The sequence below is a fragment of the Corvus brachyrhynchos genome, unplaced genomic scaffold (genome assembly GCF_000691975.1).
Source record: "Corvus brachyrhynchos isolate BGI_N302 unplaced genomic scaffold, ASM69197v1 scaffold10, whole genome shotgun sequence".
Lineage (NCBI taxonomy): Eukaryota > Metazoa > Chordata > Aves > Passeriformes > Corvidae > Corvus > Corvus brachyrhynchos.
In genome coordinates this window covers 2,820,414-2,835,617 of record NW_008236180.1, presented here as the reverse complement: position 1 = coordinate 2,835,617, position 15,204 = coordinate 2,820,414, and the positions used below count along the sequence as shown (strand labels likewise).

General features: G+C 51.6%; 1 protein-coding gene across 1 annotated transcript in view; it reads left to right on the top strand.

Moving 5' to 3' along the window:
• TTI1 (TELO2 interacting protein 1) overlaps nt 1–13,799 on the top strand; it is a gene marked incomplete at its 5' end in the record, with an annotated part of 15,898 nt that extends 2,099 nt beyond the window's left edge. Inside the window, 7 exons of the mRNA XM_017735600.1 lie at nt 4–247; nt 708–899; nt 1,673–1,815; nt 2,646–2,786; nt 4,204–4,408; nt 5,089–5,176; nt 11,143–13,799. Coding sequence (XP_017591089.1) covers nt 4–247; nt 708–899; nt 1,673–1,815; nt 2,646–2,786; nt 4,204–4,408; nt 5,089–5,176; nt 11,143–11,377 — 1,248 coding nt within the window. The remainder of the gene's footprint in view (nt 1–3; nt 248–707; nt 900–1,672; nt 1,816–2,645; nt 2,787–4,203; nt 4,409–5,088; nt 5,177–11,142) is intronic.
• Between the last annotated feature and the right edge of the window lie 1,405 nt (nt 13,800–15,204).

Sequence of the window (15,204 nt, the reverse complement as noted above, 5' to 3'; positions counted from 1 at the left end):
TCAGTGCAGTGTTTGATTAATGAGAATTCTGACTATCTGGTGAATGGGATTTCCCTGAATTTGCGCCAGCTGGCACATCAGCCACGTGCTTCCCAGGTCCTGGACACGATGCTGAGGCATTCGGATGCCAGCTTGCTGCCGCTGGTAGAAGATGTAATCCAAGATGTCCTGTCTGCGCTAGATCAGTCTTACAATAGCCAGGCTTCCACCTTCCTCAGAGTCCTCCACTCAGTCATGACAGCTCTAGGTACCAAAACAATGTTTACTTTGTGTAATTCAGCCTTGCTGTCACTAAGGGTGGTTGTCTTGGACCTTTCCACTTGCAATGGGAGGTTCCAGGTAGCCAAGGTGCTGCAGTGGGATGGCCACTGTGCTTTGCTTGCTGGGGCAGCGCTCGAGCAAAGATCACCAGTAATTTTCCCTCTTCAGTTTGTCTGGCCTGCTGCCTTTCACAGGAACATGGCCTTTAGTGGCTGAGAAAGGATGGATTCACTGCTCCCATGAACATTCTGTAGGAGCACATGGCATGTATTCCTTTTTAACATTCCCATACCATCAGGGAGGTGACTGGGATGTGACAGCAGGTGCCTGGATCAGGTGCAATCCCATGAGTTGTGTGAGCCATCTCTCATGGCATCCATGGCACCTTGCTGACTTGCAGGAGGGGATCATGGTTGCTCAGTGACATGTCAGTTCCTCTTTTGCAGTGCAGTGGTTTGGAATGCCCAGCGCTGAGGAACACCAGCAAAGGCAGACTAAGAAGGGGCAGAGCAGGGCTTGGTCCCAGGGGCAGCAGGAGGTGACAATGACAAGGCAAGAAGTGGAACAATTCTTCCTTGACTATGTCAGCCAGAAGCAGATCGCAGATGGTGATCTTCCTGACCTGGAGGAGGAGACAGGTCAGTGCTGTGTGTGGCTGGAGAGGAGCATGGTCAGCTTGAAGAGAGACTGTGACCTCTGAGGTGTCCTTTTGTCTCGTGGGGGCCTTGGGACCAGGCTGACAGTCTCAGGTCTTTGGGCTGACCTTGGTTCATGTAAAGTGCTGTTGGGTGTTCTCGCCTTGTTCTGTTTGAGTGGGGGAGCCAAATGTTTGCAGATCAAGATTTCTCTAGCTCTAAGACACAAGCACAGCATGTTTTTCCTTACCTCGTAACAGTTCATTTGGGTTCAGGACCTGAAGTTTCCTCTTTCCAGGATCCTATGCATTTTCCTCATGCTCCCTTGGGAATCTATGTACTATTTACTCCTGGCCAGTGATGCCACTGCTCCCCTTATCACTTGGCCTTGGCAGGCACTGCAGACATTCATATAGGGAACCTTTTAGTCTTTACTGGGCTGTGCTGCAATCCTGACCTTTAAATACTTCATCTTTAAATATGTAGGCTTTTCATTTTTAATAAAAATCAATGGGAAATAAGTCCATGGTGAGAAGAGACTGCAAATGTCAGACCAGCTGCATTGTCCACTAAAGAAAGCGAACATTCTGTAGCCCCACACTCTTAACTGAACCTGACACTAGCCCACAGAACTCATAGGCTTAACTATATCTAAGCACATTAAAAAATGCTAAAGGCCTTACTCGGGAATTTGCAGAGTGGTTGTGGGTGGATATTGTGATCTCCCAGAGCTCCCACATCATTTTCATTACTTTAGTAATGGTTTTGTCTTCCAGATGAGGTTCTCCTTGCTAAGCCAGAGCCCAGCTCTGACACAGAAGGAGAAGCTCCAATGCCAAGCCATGCTCAGCTGGCCAGGGATGTGATGGAGAGGTGCATCCACTTGCTGTCTGACGGGAGCCTCCGAGTGCGGCTGAAGGTCGGTAATCGCCAGCTCTGAGGGGACAGATGGTGCCCATGAATGGGCTGGTAGCTCGTCAGTGTGTGTGCCATGCATGTTGGGCTCCCTGCCATCCCCAGGTTTGTACTGCCATATGCTCGAGCAGGACAGAGTCTCCAAGCCTGGCAAGAGAAAGGGAGGTAGTTTTTCGGGAGCACTCTGGATTAGGAATGGCAGCCAGACGGAACAGAATCTTAAGGGTGACTTTGTATTGGGCACTTTCCCTTGATGCTTATGACAGTTAAGTCTTGTGCCTTGTCCTTTAGTGGAGGAAACAGAAGCATCTTTCTCCCATCTGTGCCTCCCATCCCCCTTCCTCAGGCTGCAGTGCACAGGCTGATGAATGTTTTTGAAGTTGCTGGGGTGGTGATAAGCAGGGCTAAAAGCCTGGCTTTTTTCTAATTATGAAAACCCTTTGAAGGTGGCCTCCTTTTAAAGTGCAAAGTGAGACAGAAAAATGAGGCATAACCCAGATTCTCATCCCAGCGGCCCCAGTTCTGCCAGGTGATCCTGCTGCCACAGCCGCAGTGGGGTCCGAGTGTGCAGCTCAGCCTGTGGGATCAGGGCAGGAATCCTGCCTTGTTCCCAGCCCAGCTCTGTACCCAGCACAGGTTGTGTCACCGCGGTGCTTGTCCCTTTCCAAACAGGCCTGATCTCTAAGCACTGTTCACTTGTCCCCGTTCCTGTTGCGGTAAAACTGCGCCCTTTGTTATCCATCCCCTCCTCCTGGCTTCCTGACGTGATGCTGGGATTCACCTGAATGCCTGGCACTGCAGCACTCAGAGCCTGTTCCCTCCCCTCCTGCCCAGGTCCTGGACGTGCTGGAGCTCTGTGTAACTGTGCTTCATCCTCATGGAAACCATCTGCTTCCCATGGCTCACCGTGTCTGGCCAGCTCTCGTCACCCGGCTGATTAGTGATGACCCTCTGGCAGTGCTCAGAGCCTTCAAGGTATGGCCATGACTGCCAGCAGCATTTCCAGCTGGGACTTGGGCAGGAAGGGGCTGAGGCAGTGCTGCAGCCCAGGAGAGAGCACCAAGCTCCTGCAGCGATGTTTAAATGTGGTTTGGAGCATGGGGTCACCGCCCTGCAGTGGGTTTGTACCACTCCTGCTGCACCTTGTCCACAGGTAGACCCTCGATGCTGTTCCTGGGGGAGGCAGCAATGTTGGTTGTTATTGCAGGGATGAGAAAAACAGTTGTACAGCCTGAACAGATGTTAGGGGCACCATACAGTGCAGCTTGGCCTTGCTGGAGCCACAGTCCCAGCATCCTCTTTGGAAGTCTCAGATTAAAGATAGGGGAACATTTCACAATTGAGGCATTGGCAAGGGAGGGGAGAAGTTAAACAAGGACTTGGCCCTATAATGACATTATTAAAGAGTTCCTGACCTTGTCAGCTGGCTCCTTTCTGCTCCTGACTCATGGGCTGGCCAGTAAAGCATCTTTCCAGAGGTTGCCAGCTCCAGCATTGCAGAGGAATTCATCTGCTGGGCAGAGTGAGATTCATTTTAGAATCCTTCAGTGTGAATAAAGAGAGTTTTAATTCCCCAAATTCCAGAAGCCATGCACTAGAATCCCAGAATAGCCATACCTATTATGTGCCCACCCTAAAAGGAGGTAGAGATTGCTATGCAAAAACTAATTAACTCTTGAAAAGTTCAAGTCATCACTACAATTTGCACCCAGCTTGGGTTTTGCTGTATGAATTCCCCCCAAAGTGTCTTCCTGCCTAAATTCCAGGACAAGAAGTGTCATATCAGTGTAAAGCAACATAACCAGCATCTCAGTCCTGCACACTGAGACCATGAGCTCAGTGAAGTTCCAAAAGAGAGATTAATGTTCTGGCCACGTGGACCCTCCCCCCCCTTTTGTTTTTACACGAATGTAGGACCATTCTCTACCCAGTTTCAGTTTGATCCTGGGCACACACCAGTAGCGCTGGGCGCCCTTTTCTGTGACCAGTTGGCCTTTCTGCTTGCTGATGTGCCTGGAAAGATGAGCTGTCTGCACCAGAAAAGAGATTTAAGGATATAATGATATTTAATGGCATTTTCCATCAGAGACACTTCCACTAATTCTGAGTAAGACTGCACAGCTGCTTTTACCTTTACTGTGCTAATGAGGGAAGGGCAACCCAGGAGGTCAGCTAGGTGACACTGCAGAGCAGGGTGCAGCTCACTCAGCCTCTCAAACATTAACCTTCTGCTCATTATGGGGAAGCTGGGGAAGGTGTGGTTACAATGCTTTCACCTGCAAAAAGAATTCTCCAGGGAGAGGAATGTCTGAATTCCCCAGCATGGTGTGGATCACTGAACTCCTCCCAGGCTGGTGTGTGCATTGTCCCCTGTAACTGATGTCTCTCTTAGGTGCTGTGTACCCTGGCTCAAACATGTGGGGATTTCCTGAGGCAGAGGTTCTCCAAAGATGTCCTGCCCAAGCTGACCAGTTCCCTCCTCAGCCAGGCCCCAGTGAGTGCCAAAGCTGGGCCTGTGTACAGCCACACACTGGCCTTCAAGCTGCAGCTGGCTGTGCTGCAGGGCCTGGGCTCTCTCTGTGAGAGGCTGGACATGGGTGAGTACCAGGGGAAGCACAGGTTGTGTGGATCTCTGCCAGACTTTATTCTCTCATCTCGACTTGCTCTTCTCCTGCTGCCCATGGAATTGATTTCCTGATCTTCTCCAGCCTGAATCTGTCCTCTTTGGGAGCTCTGTAAAGAGGTGCTGGGCACTCTTTACTCCCTGGGGGACAAAAGGGACTGAAGGTTCCCAGCACATGCAAAATCTGACTGCTCATCCTGCTTGTGCATGAGAAGAGGGTATGGAATGGAGTGCCTGCATTGCTCTAGGGCTGTTGGGCCATGCTTTGTTCTTACCGGACAAACTGGAGCCCAGGTAAGACTTCTGGATAGCTTGACTGGTTCCATTGTGGGCTTCTCTCTGGGTGACCCTTTAAGACTAGCACATCACACTCTTCTATTGAATGAAATTCTCTGAAATTCTCCCCAAGTAAAATTTTTGGAGCGGACTTTGATGAGGGAGAAGGTTTGCTGGCTAGTTGCTCTTTTCCTCTCAGTGCCCTTGATTGCTTTCCTGGCTTTGCAGCAAGATGCTTAAAAGGCAGGGTCAGAAGAGCTCCAGGTCAGACAGCTCAAAGGCTCAGAAGCCTCTGCTGCCAATTTGGAGCTGATTCCATTAGGCAGCAGCTGCTGAGGAGGTCACCTCCTACCCTTCTTTCCTGTTCCATTTCTGCAGGCGAGAGTGACCTGAATAAAGTGGCAGATGCCTGCCTGATTTACCTCAGCGCCAAGCAACCTGTGAAACTGCAAGAAGCTGCCCAGAGGTAATGTCTCTTAAATGCAGGTGTGTTGAGTGTACAAATAATAGGGGACAGAGGGAACATGGTGATCCCATTCCTTTTACACCCTTCCTGTAAACACCCTTCCAGCCTCCATCACATTCAAGTCCTGTACAACAGGATCTCTCATGGAAGTTTTCTGTGGTGAAGTATCATTTACTCCCCAAAGTGAGTTAGAGAGGTCAGTTGTCAGCTTGCACAGACATTACAGGTGACCTTGCAGTGCATTTGGGGACAGAAGGAAAGATGTGCTACTTGCTTTTTCCTAACCAAATACTTGAGGTTCTTGGCCCACTGGTGGCATCAAACTGTGGAGGGAAGACAGTTATGGAAGAGGATGTGCCAGGCATTTCCTTGTATTTTATCACTTAATACCTTCTGCAGGCTGGGGGATTTACTTCTGTTACCCTTCCATTTTCCCTGGGCTCCAGCGCAGGCTCTGCCAGGTGGACCAGAGTTTGTTTGGGAAGCTGTCAGTCTTGGCACCAGTGGTGCTCTGAGAAGGCTGGGAGAGTCTAAAAGAGCAAAACCAGTTTAGGTGAACACTCTCCAGCTCTAGGAAGTGTTGACAGACATACTTTGCTGCTTGGTGTACAAAATCCTGCTCAGCATGTTCTGCTGTCAGGATAAGAAATCACTATTGTCATATGTTGTCACCTGGAACCAAGGCCAGAGCTTTCAGGAGACAAAACAAGTCCAGGTACAGAACATAGGACATAAATCAAAAAGCCCCTCTGCATAAGGATGGGGGTGAAAGCCAGGCCCCCCTTCTTGTGTGGCCAGCCCTGCCCTCCCCCAAGGGGAGGGGAAACCAGCAGGTTCTGCAGGCTCTGCAGCTTCGGATTTCCAGGGCAGGCTGCTGGAAAGGGAAGCAAAAGGAAGTGCAGCCCATCCATTCCCTTTCACAAAGCACAGGCTCCCGGGGGTGCAGGGTGTGAAGGGCTTTGTGTGGCTGGGCAGCAGTTCAGAGCCAGCGCTCTCCGGAGCTGGAGCATTCCTTTGTTTGTATCCCTGCGCGGGTGGGAGCAGGTTTATTTTTACCTTGGAGGCTTTCACGGCAGCACAGCAGGCTCCGGCAGCATTTGTTCTGCAGAGGGGCTCTGTGCTGTGGGCGTGCACCCCCTTAATGCAATAATGCCTCAGTCTGTGCAAGCAATGCTGGATGAAAAGCAGAACACCAGGATTTATCCAGATATTTGGAATCTGAAGCTTTTAAATCATTAACCAAGCAGCTTGAGAAGCTGTGCAATTTCCCCCCAACAGCAGGGGTGGAGGGAATATGAAGTGTGCCCCTGTTGGAAGCTGCATGGTGAAGTGAGCTCACTTGTTGGAGCACAAGGGCAGCAAAGTTCAGGGCAAGTAACATTTTCCTCCTGTATGTTGTTTTTATTATATTTTGAGGAAAAAATATCATATGTTTTGCTCCTCCCCCCAGTGCTTTTGATCCACCATACATCACATATGTCAGTGAACCAAGCTGCTCATAGAAGCCCTTGCTGTCTCCTGTTTAACTCCATCGACCAGACACATGTATGCACTGAGGTGTGGCCTGGCCTGTCACCACACAGCAGCATTTGGAGGTTTCTTTTGGGTTTAATTTTTTTTAATTTAGTCCTGTGCAATCCCTGGATTGGATGGATCAGAGTAAATCATATCACACTCACTTTTAACTGTAGTGTCCTGATACGAGATTTCAGTCTGGAAAAGTCAAAATCAGTTTGCACCGTAGCAATCAGCTCCTGTACCAGGATAGGAATCACTTCTCAGCCACACTTCCCATTTCTCTGCTCCAGCTGCTGAACCACCACATTCCTGTGAGTTCTGGCTCTTCTTGCTCTCCATGTTCCTGAAAGTAATCCTGCAAACTGACACAGGTTGTCACACATTTAGGCCCTTTCCATCTAAGCAAGGGCAACGTTATCAGCCTGATACATGAGAAATTCTGCATTTTAAATGCTTCTAAAAACCGATAGACCAGAACTAATCTTAGCCCCAGCCTGAGCGCCAGCGTACGTCACATAACTCAGCTTTATCACTGCAGAAATCATATGAGGTAAAAGAATGCTTGGAACCAGCTTGCCATAGTGATTTATACTAACTGGCCTTTGCTCAGCTCTCAGGATTCTTATTCAACTGATGGGTTGTGACCTGTCAAGAACAAGGTCAGCACTTGCAAAGTCAGTTGTAGCTCCAAAAATCATACACTGACTATATGAGGATTCTGTAGGCATGCACGGAGCTGAGAAGGAATTTTTGGCCAAGGTGCTTGAGCCACACAAAAAAAGGAAAAAGGGAGTTTGGCTATCATCCAGGGATGTTATCATGCCCCAAGGAGTCTGCTTAATCCCATTTATGGGACCCTGTAGCTTTATTAGATGAAGCAGTGGGAGGAAGTGATTTTTGTAACTGCAGCTTCCTGGAATACTCAACAGGCAAAAATAGATGCTGGGAAAAAAAGAACTCCAGCATATCTGAGGAAGAGAAAATGGGACAATAACAATAGGCTTTACTAGAAGATGACTGCTGGGAGTATTCCAGGAGAGTATTATCCAAAGCTTTTTAAAAAACTAAACAAACAAAAAACCAAATGCAAAATCACCAAAGGGACCAAACTTGCTGAAGAAGAGTTTGGGAATGCCAAAGAGCACTAGAAAAGTCTTTGCCTTCATTGAAGAAGATGAGCCAGCGCAAGGGTGGGGAAGTGCCCAGAAAGCCTTGAGCAAGGGGGTTATGTGGGGCCCCAGCACTGGGAACAAGGTGGGGGGAGATGGTGGAAATTGAAAGTCACAATATGTAAATCTGAGCTTCTCGTCAATTTGTGAAGTTGCATCATCCGTGACAAGCTTTTCACTTCAGGGAATAAAACCTTGAAGGAAAAGAGATTAGGAAATTGTCACTGGCCCCTGTTAAAACTGACAAGTCATTTTCCTGTCTTTCAGTTTCAAGTGACTGTTTTGAAATTTACACTTAATTCCTACTAAATTTTTGCAGCCCATGACCTTTCAGTCAACAGTCTGGATAGGAATGATTTTTTTTCCCCCCTAAGATGCCAAAATAATTTCCTCAGTTCTTACCAAAGCCTGTGGTGAGCTGTATCCAGTTAAACATTCAGCAGGGATGGAAAGCCAGGAAGCCTTTTCCTTCTGCCAGTCTGTGCCATGGCTTTGCTTGGAGTTTGGGAAAAGACAAGGCAACAGAATAGCCAAACTGCTCTGTGCTAGTAGAACAGGTTTAGCACACTTGGGACCCATATGAGCTATTCTGGGACCTTTTTTGATACAAAGCTTGATTATGCAGCTTACCTCTTTTGGTTTGCTTGTGTTCTTTGTTGGATACTCATTGTCAGCTGTCACTCCCAGGCTGGATTGAACCACACCAGAACAGCCACCTGCTCAAGGCAAAATTCAATAAAGTGATATTTAAGGAAAAAAAAAAAAAAAAAGAAAAAGGCAACAACAGAAAACAAACTTAGATTAACCCCAGGATTCTTTGCTATGGAAACAGGTTGCTTGGAAACTACCCCAGAGTTAGTTTGAAAATGTAAAAGTCAAGTTGTTCTTTAAGCTGCAGAGCACTCCAGGCTACCAGGGATAATCACAGTCCCGAGCCATTATGGGCACCAGAGGCAGTGAGTTCTCCAGGGTCTGGATAATCTCTGAGGGTCGCTTTCTCTGGAGCAACTGACTGGGAAGAGGTTGGAGAGCAAAGTGTCTGTGCTGTGAGTGTAAGAGCTACAGCTGTGTGTGTGCTGGGGATCGGCAGCCTGCTGCACAATATTCCCCATTCTGACATTCACTTCACAGCAATTCATTGTCCTTGCCTGCTCCTATGCCAGCCATAAGGAGCAAGGATTATCTCTGCAGCTGCCCACCAGTAGCAGCACACTGAAAACTGGGTGGAACCACTGGGAGCTGCTGTTTTCTGGCAGACAGAGCCGTGTGCTCCTGCTGCCACAGCCAAGCTGAGGGCACGGGCAGGGCAGTGTCTGGAGAGCTGGACCCAGGATGGCAGCGGTGAGAGCTCCATACCCTGCCCCTGCCAGCCCCTTGCTTGGGCTGGCACCGAGTTGGCCATCCTCCCCTTCCAGTCAGCAGAGCTGCAGGAACAAAGCCAGGGGAATGAGGAGTCCTTTGAGCTCACCTGCATTTGGGCAATCCACAGAAAAAAGTCATGTTGCTGAGGCAGCTGTTGCCAAGCCCAGCTATCGCTGTAGAGCACATTCCCACTGGTTCCTCTGGAGCAGGCAGATAGGCACCACCAGCACCTTTGGCAGAGGACACTGCCAACAGCTTCAGTGGTGACATCTCCCCTCTTCTGTTCAGAGACCTGCACTGAGGGACAGGCAAGGTGTTAATGGCAGAGAGGCAAAAGCAGCAGATTTGGCTGTGCACGGAGTAACGAGTCACATCCACAGGGTTATTGTGAAGAGGAGAGGGAGCTCTCTCCTACCTTCATCTCATTTCTGTGCTCTTTCACATTACTCTTGGCACTGCACTCCTTTTCAGAGGAGAGATTCTCAAAGGGATTTCTCCCTGCTTTGCGTAGGAAGCAGCCTCACTTTAGGGATGAAAGTTCTTCCATGAGAAATTTGGACAGCAATCAGATCTGGATTTTGCATAGCTTTTGTAGCAGGTGATCTTTGCTTTTAGAAAGGGAGTTCAGTCCTGTGCTTCTTGGGGGGAACAGAGACAGACCTACCTGATTTCCCATTACCTCACCTGGCAGTTGTTCTCCTCACAGCTCCATGATTTCAGTGAAAACTAAAGACCTGAAGATGCATGGCCGGGCTTTACTGGGATCTTGGAAAACTGTACCATAGGTGTGGTGAGTGCTGAGTGCCTTTGGTGCTCACAGAGCACTCAGCACTATTCAGGAAAAGGCCTTGGAAATTCCAGTCTTATTTTGTTCATGGCACAGCCAGAGAATTTAATACCAGTTACGCCCCATACACCTTCTGTGCATTAAACCCTGACAAAAACCTAGCCGAGCCCAAATGTTGCTGCAGGGAGAACTGGCAGGAGGGGGTGGGTAAGTGTAGGTCAAACAAATCAGCATTTGCTCTTTCACTCCTTGAGCTTCCTGCTCTCCAGCAGCAGCTGTGTCCCAGCAGCTCACAGCTGGGCCCCTGTGTGAAGGGCAGGCTGGAAAGGCAAATCCCATCTTACTGAGGTATGGAAATGCAAAGTGAAAACCATCAACACAGCAGTAAATCTGCAGAGGAAGTTGTGATTCCTCTTTTCCTTCATTCTGTTGTTAATGAAGGTTGTGTTTGGTTTTGGTTTAAAATCCTGCTTTGTGAAAGGTACTGTGCAGAAGGACAAAAATTTGGAGGCAGCTAATAAGGACTTGGGAAGGTGGGAGACCTCACTTGAGCAAAAAGCCCTCAAATACAGTGTTGAGCTTCCTTTGGGGCCCAGCCTGGGCAGCTGTCCCCAAATATCCTTGGGTTTGCCACCTCTGGAAAGGCAGAGAAGCCCACATGAGTTAACTGACTCACTCCCCAAAAACCAGAGAGGGCAGTGAGCAACTTCTCCCAAGATCTCCGCAGGAGCTGTTGTCCAAAAGATCCCGGATATGCGTAGCACATGCAGTCACCCACAGTCACCTCCCCAGCATGAACGACAGGCAGATTTAGGCTTACGCCAGCAACAGCTCACAGTGCCAGCACCAAGCCTGGGTCAGTTCTGCACCAGCTGCTTGTTTGATGTCCATAAGTGACTGTGCAGTATCATAAATATTTTTCTCCCATGTGCCAGTGGCTGTGAGGCTCAGAGCTGCTTTCTCGGGCACAGGGGCCACTGCACTGCCCTCTGTAAAGAGTCGAATATGTGCAGCTGCCAGAGGTTGCGGACACCATCAAAGCTTTCCTTAGCTCTTAATAACCCTGTTGGGTGCCAACCAAAAAGCCTTGTTCTTACTCTTCTTTCCTTTCTTCCTGCTGTTTTCCAAAGTGTTTTCCTGCACTTGATGCACGTAGACCCTGACAGCACCTGGCTGCTCCTGAACGAGGTGTGCTGCCCCGAGGGGTACGACCCCCCCCACGCCAGCCTGCGCCCGGTGAAGCTCAGCGGGATGGGGCGGCCACGGAACGAGCTCACGGACAACGTGCTGCTCCTGCTCCAGAGGCTGCAGCAGCAGGAGGGCACGGGGCCCGGGACCGGCACACAGGAGGCATCTCCTCCCTGACAGACCTACACAGCAGCTGGGATGGGAAAGAGGAACCACCAGGGTAGAGCTCACCTGGGAAAACAGCATCGCTGAGGATCCAAATGGTTCAGGGGCGAAGGAAGGGCTGCCCAGTCTGGGGCACTGGCTGAGACACCATCCCCGTGGCAGAAGGTTTATTTTTTGAAGTGGTGTTTGAGGATGAGGTGGGTACATGACCCTGACTTCTCCTGACTTGTGCCTCGCCAGCACCATATGCAGAGAAAATGGCACATCTATTTCAAATTGTTCAGTATGAAGAGTGAGTCATCTTCAAGAAATGATCCTTGGAGGGTGTCCCTGTAGCGCCCCCCACACCTCTCTGACCTCCTCACAGCTGTGATGATCCCTCCCATTCTCCACTGGGCAGTGACTGACAACTGAAAGCAAAAGCTTTTTCTGGCCTTTACCCTTCCCTGAATCTTGTTTGGGGTGCACTATAAACCTGTTCTTTTTAAAACCAGCTAATCTCAGAAGAAGTTAAAGTGCATTTCCAATAAATTCCTCACCTGTGTTACTGGCAAGAACAACATGTCCTCTCAGAAGCATCAGGGCTGCTCCTCACAGCTGCAGTTTGCTGAGACTGGCTGGAGGCAGCCAAACGTGCTCTATTCTCCATCTCACTCTCTGTGAGGTTCTGTAGAGAATCAGCCAGCCCTGATTTATACCTGGGAGTGATTCTCCCATGCCCAGGTCACGGTTCTCTCAGGCCATTCTAACCCCCACCCCAAGGAGAATTAGATGAAGCACCTGCTTATGCCCCAGCACAGCCTCTGTGTCCACGGTCAGATGGTGCTGGCAGTGACAGGGACTGTGAGCACAATGGCATCCCAGCAGTGCCATGGTATGTCAGAGTAGGTATAACATGGTCCAGCGAGCAGAGGATGACTCGTCTTTGGGGTCAGCTCACTCCCCCTGCTGAGGGGCCTCTCCCCTGATCGCCAGTTCCCACATCCCCAGGCTCTTTCCGCAGAGATTGTCCACAGGCACTGCTTTGCTCAGCTGCTCCCAGACCTCACCTGCTCCTGGATCTCTCAGCTTCACCCGAGCAGCTCCTGGCAGCAGGCTGCCTCCTGACACTCGGGGAAGTTCTATGCAACTGAAGCAAAAGGGCAGATCTTGACTAAATTTGGAAGCAAGCTCAGAAGTACAAAACCCAAAGCAATAAATGGATTGTTACACAGAGCAGGCTTGTGCATGACTGTTGCAATCCTGGGTGAGCATCCAAAACATGTCTCTGCTGGTGGGCCCAAGGGCACTGCCTCTGCTGCCCACATCCCTCAGCTGAAGTTACTTCCCCTTGTCTCCCTGGTTTTATTCAGGCTTTACTCCTGGTTGCTTCTCTAGGGAAAACACAAGTCAGTGACTTTTTACCCAGTCGGACAGGGCTGCAGGTCAGCTTTACTCTTTTTGTAATATCTGTTCAGTGCTTAACGCTGGTTGGGTTCTATACAAAGGAGCCTTCAGAGCTGCTGTGACAGGGCAGGCAGGGAGGTGAAATACTGCCTTTGGTTTCCGAGCGCCCTTGGGGCTGGTGCAGTTTTCTGGGTTGTTGTAGCACTTGACAAAACTCATCCATTAGGTGCAGATGCTGCATCCAGCCTCGCTCTGCTCAGCTCTGCGGTGGTGGGGACTTCAAGGACCCAGCCTGCCCATGCCAAGGCTTGCCATCGTGCAGGACAGGCATGGGATTCAATGGCAGCACTGTCCCATCACTGCCCAGTGCCCAGGAACCAACCACATCACTCAGCCAGGGCTCTGGCACAGCTGACTGCACAGAGCCCCCCTGCCAGAGCCTGTGATTCACAGTGCTGTCCCAAAGATTCTCCCCACAGCCTCAGCCCCAGCCAGCAGGTGGGTGCTGGTGGTAGGAGAGGCTGTCCTGCCTGTCACAGTCAGCTCCTCTCAGCTTCGTTATCGCCCTTGCTTTATTGGAGGCTGAGTAAATTGCTTTTGTCTGAGGCAGGATAATGGCTGGGAGAGGGACTGCGTGAAAATAGCATTTTCATGAGGCTGGTTCCTCCCCAGCAGTGACTTGCATATTAAGCTCAGCCCCTTCACAAGCCCAGGGCCTTCCCTGCTCAAACCCTCCTCCACCAAGCAGCCCCCAACACACTGGGGTGGGGACCCCCTGGCTGCCCCCACTCCAGCCACCCCCTCTGGGATCAGGGAGCTGAGAAAGCTGTGTCCATCCACCTCCTCCGTGCCCAAACACAGCCAGGACCATGGGGGACCACCACATCTGGGGCTGGGGGCACCATCCCCCACACAGCCCCTGGCACCAGTGCATCCATCCATGCATATGGATCTAGCAGGGTCCTCTCCTCAACTCGTGCTCCCAAGATTTCCTATGAACTCAGCAAAATTAATCTCTTCTAATAAAACCTGTTATTGTTGAAGCTCACCTCTGGGTTTTACAAATCACTATGCTGCACAGCAATTTGTTTACTCCCCGTTTGAGGTGATTTGCAGCCTCCTGCCCTCCCTAGCGTGTCCCTGGTTCTTCCTTTTCCTCTGCCGGGGCCTGTTTTTTGCTGCACAGAAAAGAGCTGGACCCCGGCAGCTCACCCAGCCACCCCTCAGGACCCGGCACCCCAAGGCCACAGCGTGGAGCATCCCTGGCTCACCTGGGACCTTGCTGTATCCTGCACCCCTCAGGGCAGCAGCTCCCGAGCTGGGCAAAGCTCCCCAGCTGCGGCTTTTTAATGCTCTGAGCCCTCAGCTGCAGGTGACAATTCTGATGCCCACCCTCATCCCCATCCTCACCAGCCCCAGTTCTGCCCCTTTTTCCTCAAGGCAGTGCCAAAGCCGTGTCCCCTCGCCATGCCAGGGGCAGAGAACGCAGACCCGCAGAGGCTTTGTTTAAAGAGCTTTATTAGCTGCAGCAGGTCTGATGGTGGCAGGCTGGGGGGCAGCAGGGGAGCAGCGCCCGGCACCCGGGCAGGGGGGCTCGGGACCCCCCTCTCCCTCCCCTCAGCTCCGTCCCCAGTGGCCGTGGTCACCCGTGGGGACAGCAGGGACGGGCTCTGCTGTTTGCACTGCGACACAGGAGCCCGTGGGCCAGACCCTGCCCGGGGCAATGCGGTGCTGTGGCCTGGGAGGGAGCGATGCTTGACTGGGAGGGGGCCGAAAGCCACGCCGGCACGGGCAGCGGGACGGGGCCAGGGTGGACGGGGCTGGCGGATGAGCCCCCCATCCTCTGTGAAATGCGAGGGGCAAGAGGAGTGATGGGTGCAAGGGGACAGGGATGGCACAGCTTCCCAGCCACACACGGAGCACGGGCAACTGCCTGGCTGAGCGATGCCAGAGCGTGCCGGGAGGATGCCAGGGATGTGCCGTGCCGTCCTTCCTCTGCTGAGCTCAGGCCTTGACGTGTTGGGGGCTGCGGGGCAGGCAGGGACAGGGCAGGGCGAAGGGGATACACACGGGCTGTAGGATGGAGGCTGGAACATAGATACGCACTGTGGGGCTGGAACCGAGCAACTAAACGGGGCAACCTACAGGAAGAGGCGGCTGGGTCTGCGAAGCACAGGGGAGGGCAGGGAGGGTCCCGCGGGCAGGAGGGTCCCCGCTGGGCAGAGAGCTGGGACACAGCACAGCCCGCGGCACCACGGTGGCAGCGGGCAGCGGGCGCCCACCCGCACAAGGCCGGGGGGATGGGGACCACCACGTGTGGGCACAGGCCCTGGCCCCGGGCACAGCCCCAGCGATGCACCCATGGCACTGACAGGTCCGGCTCCCACAGCGCCCCGCGCCCTGGCACCGCTGTGCCCCCGTGGGTGGGGCGAAACCCGCGGCGGCGGGCGGCG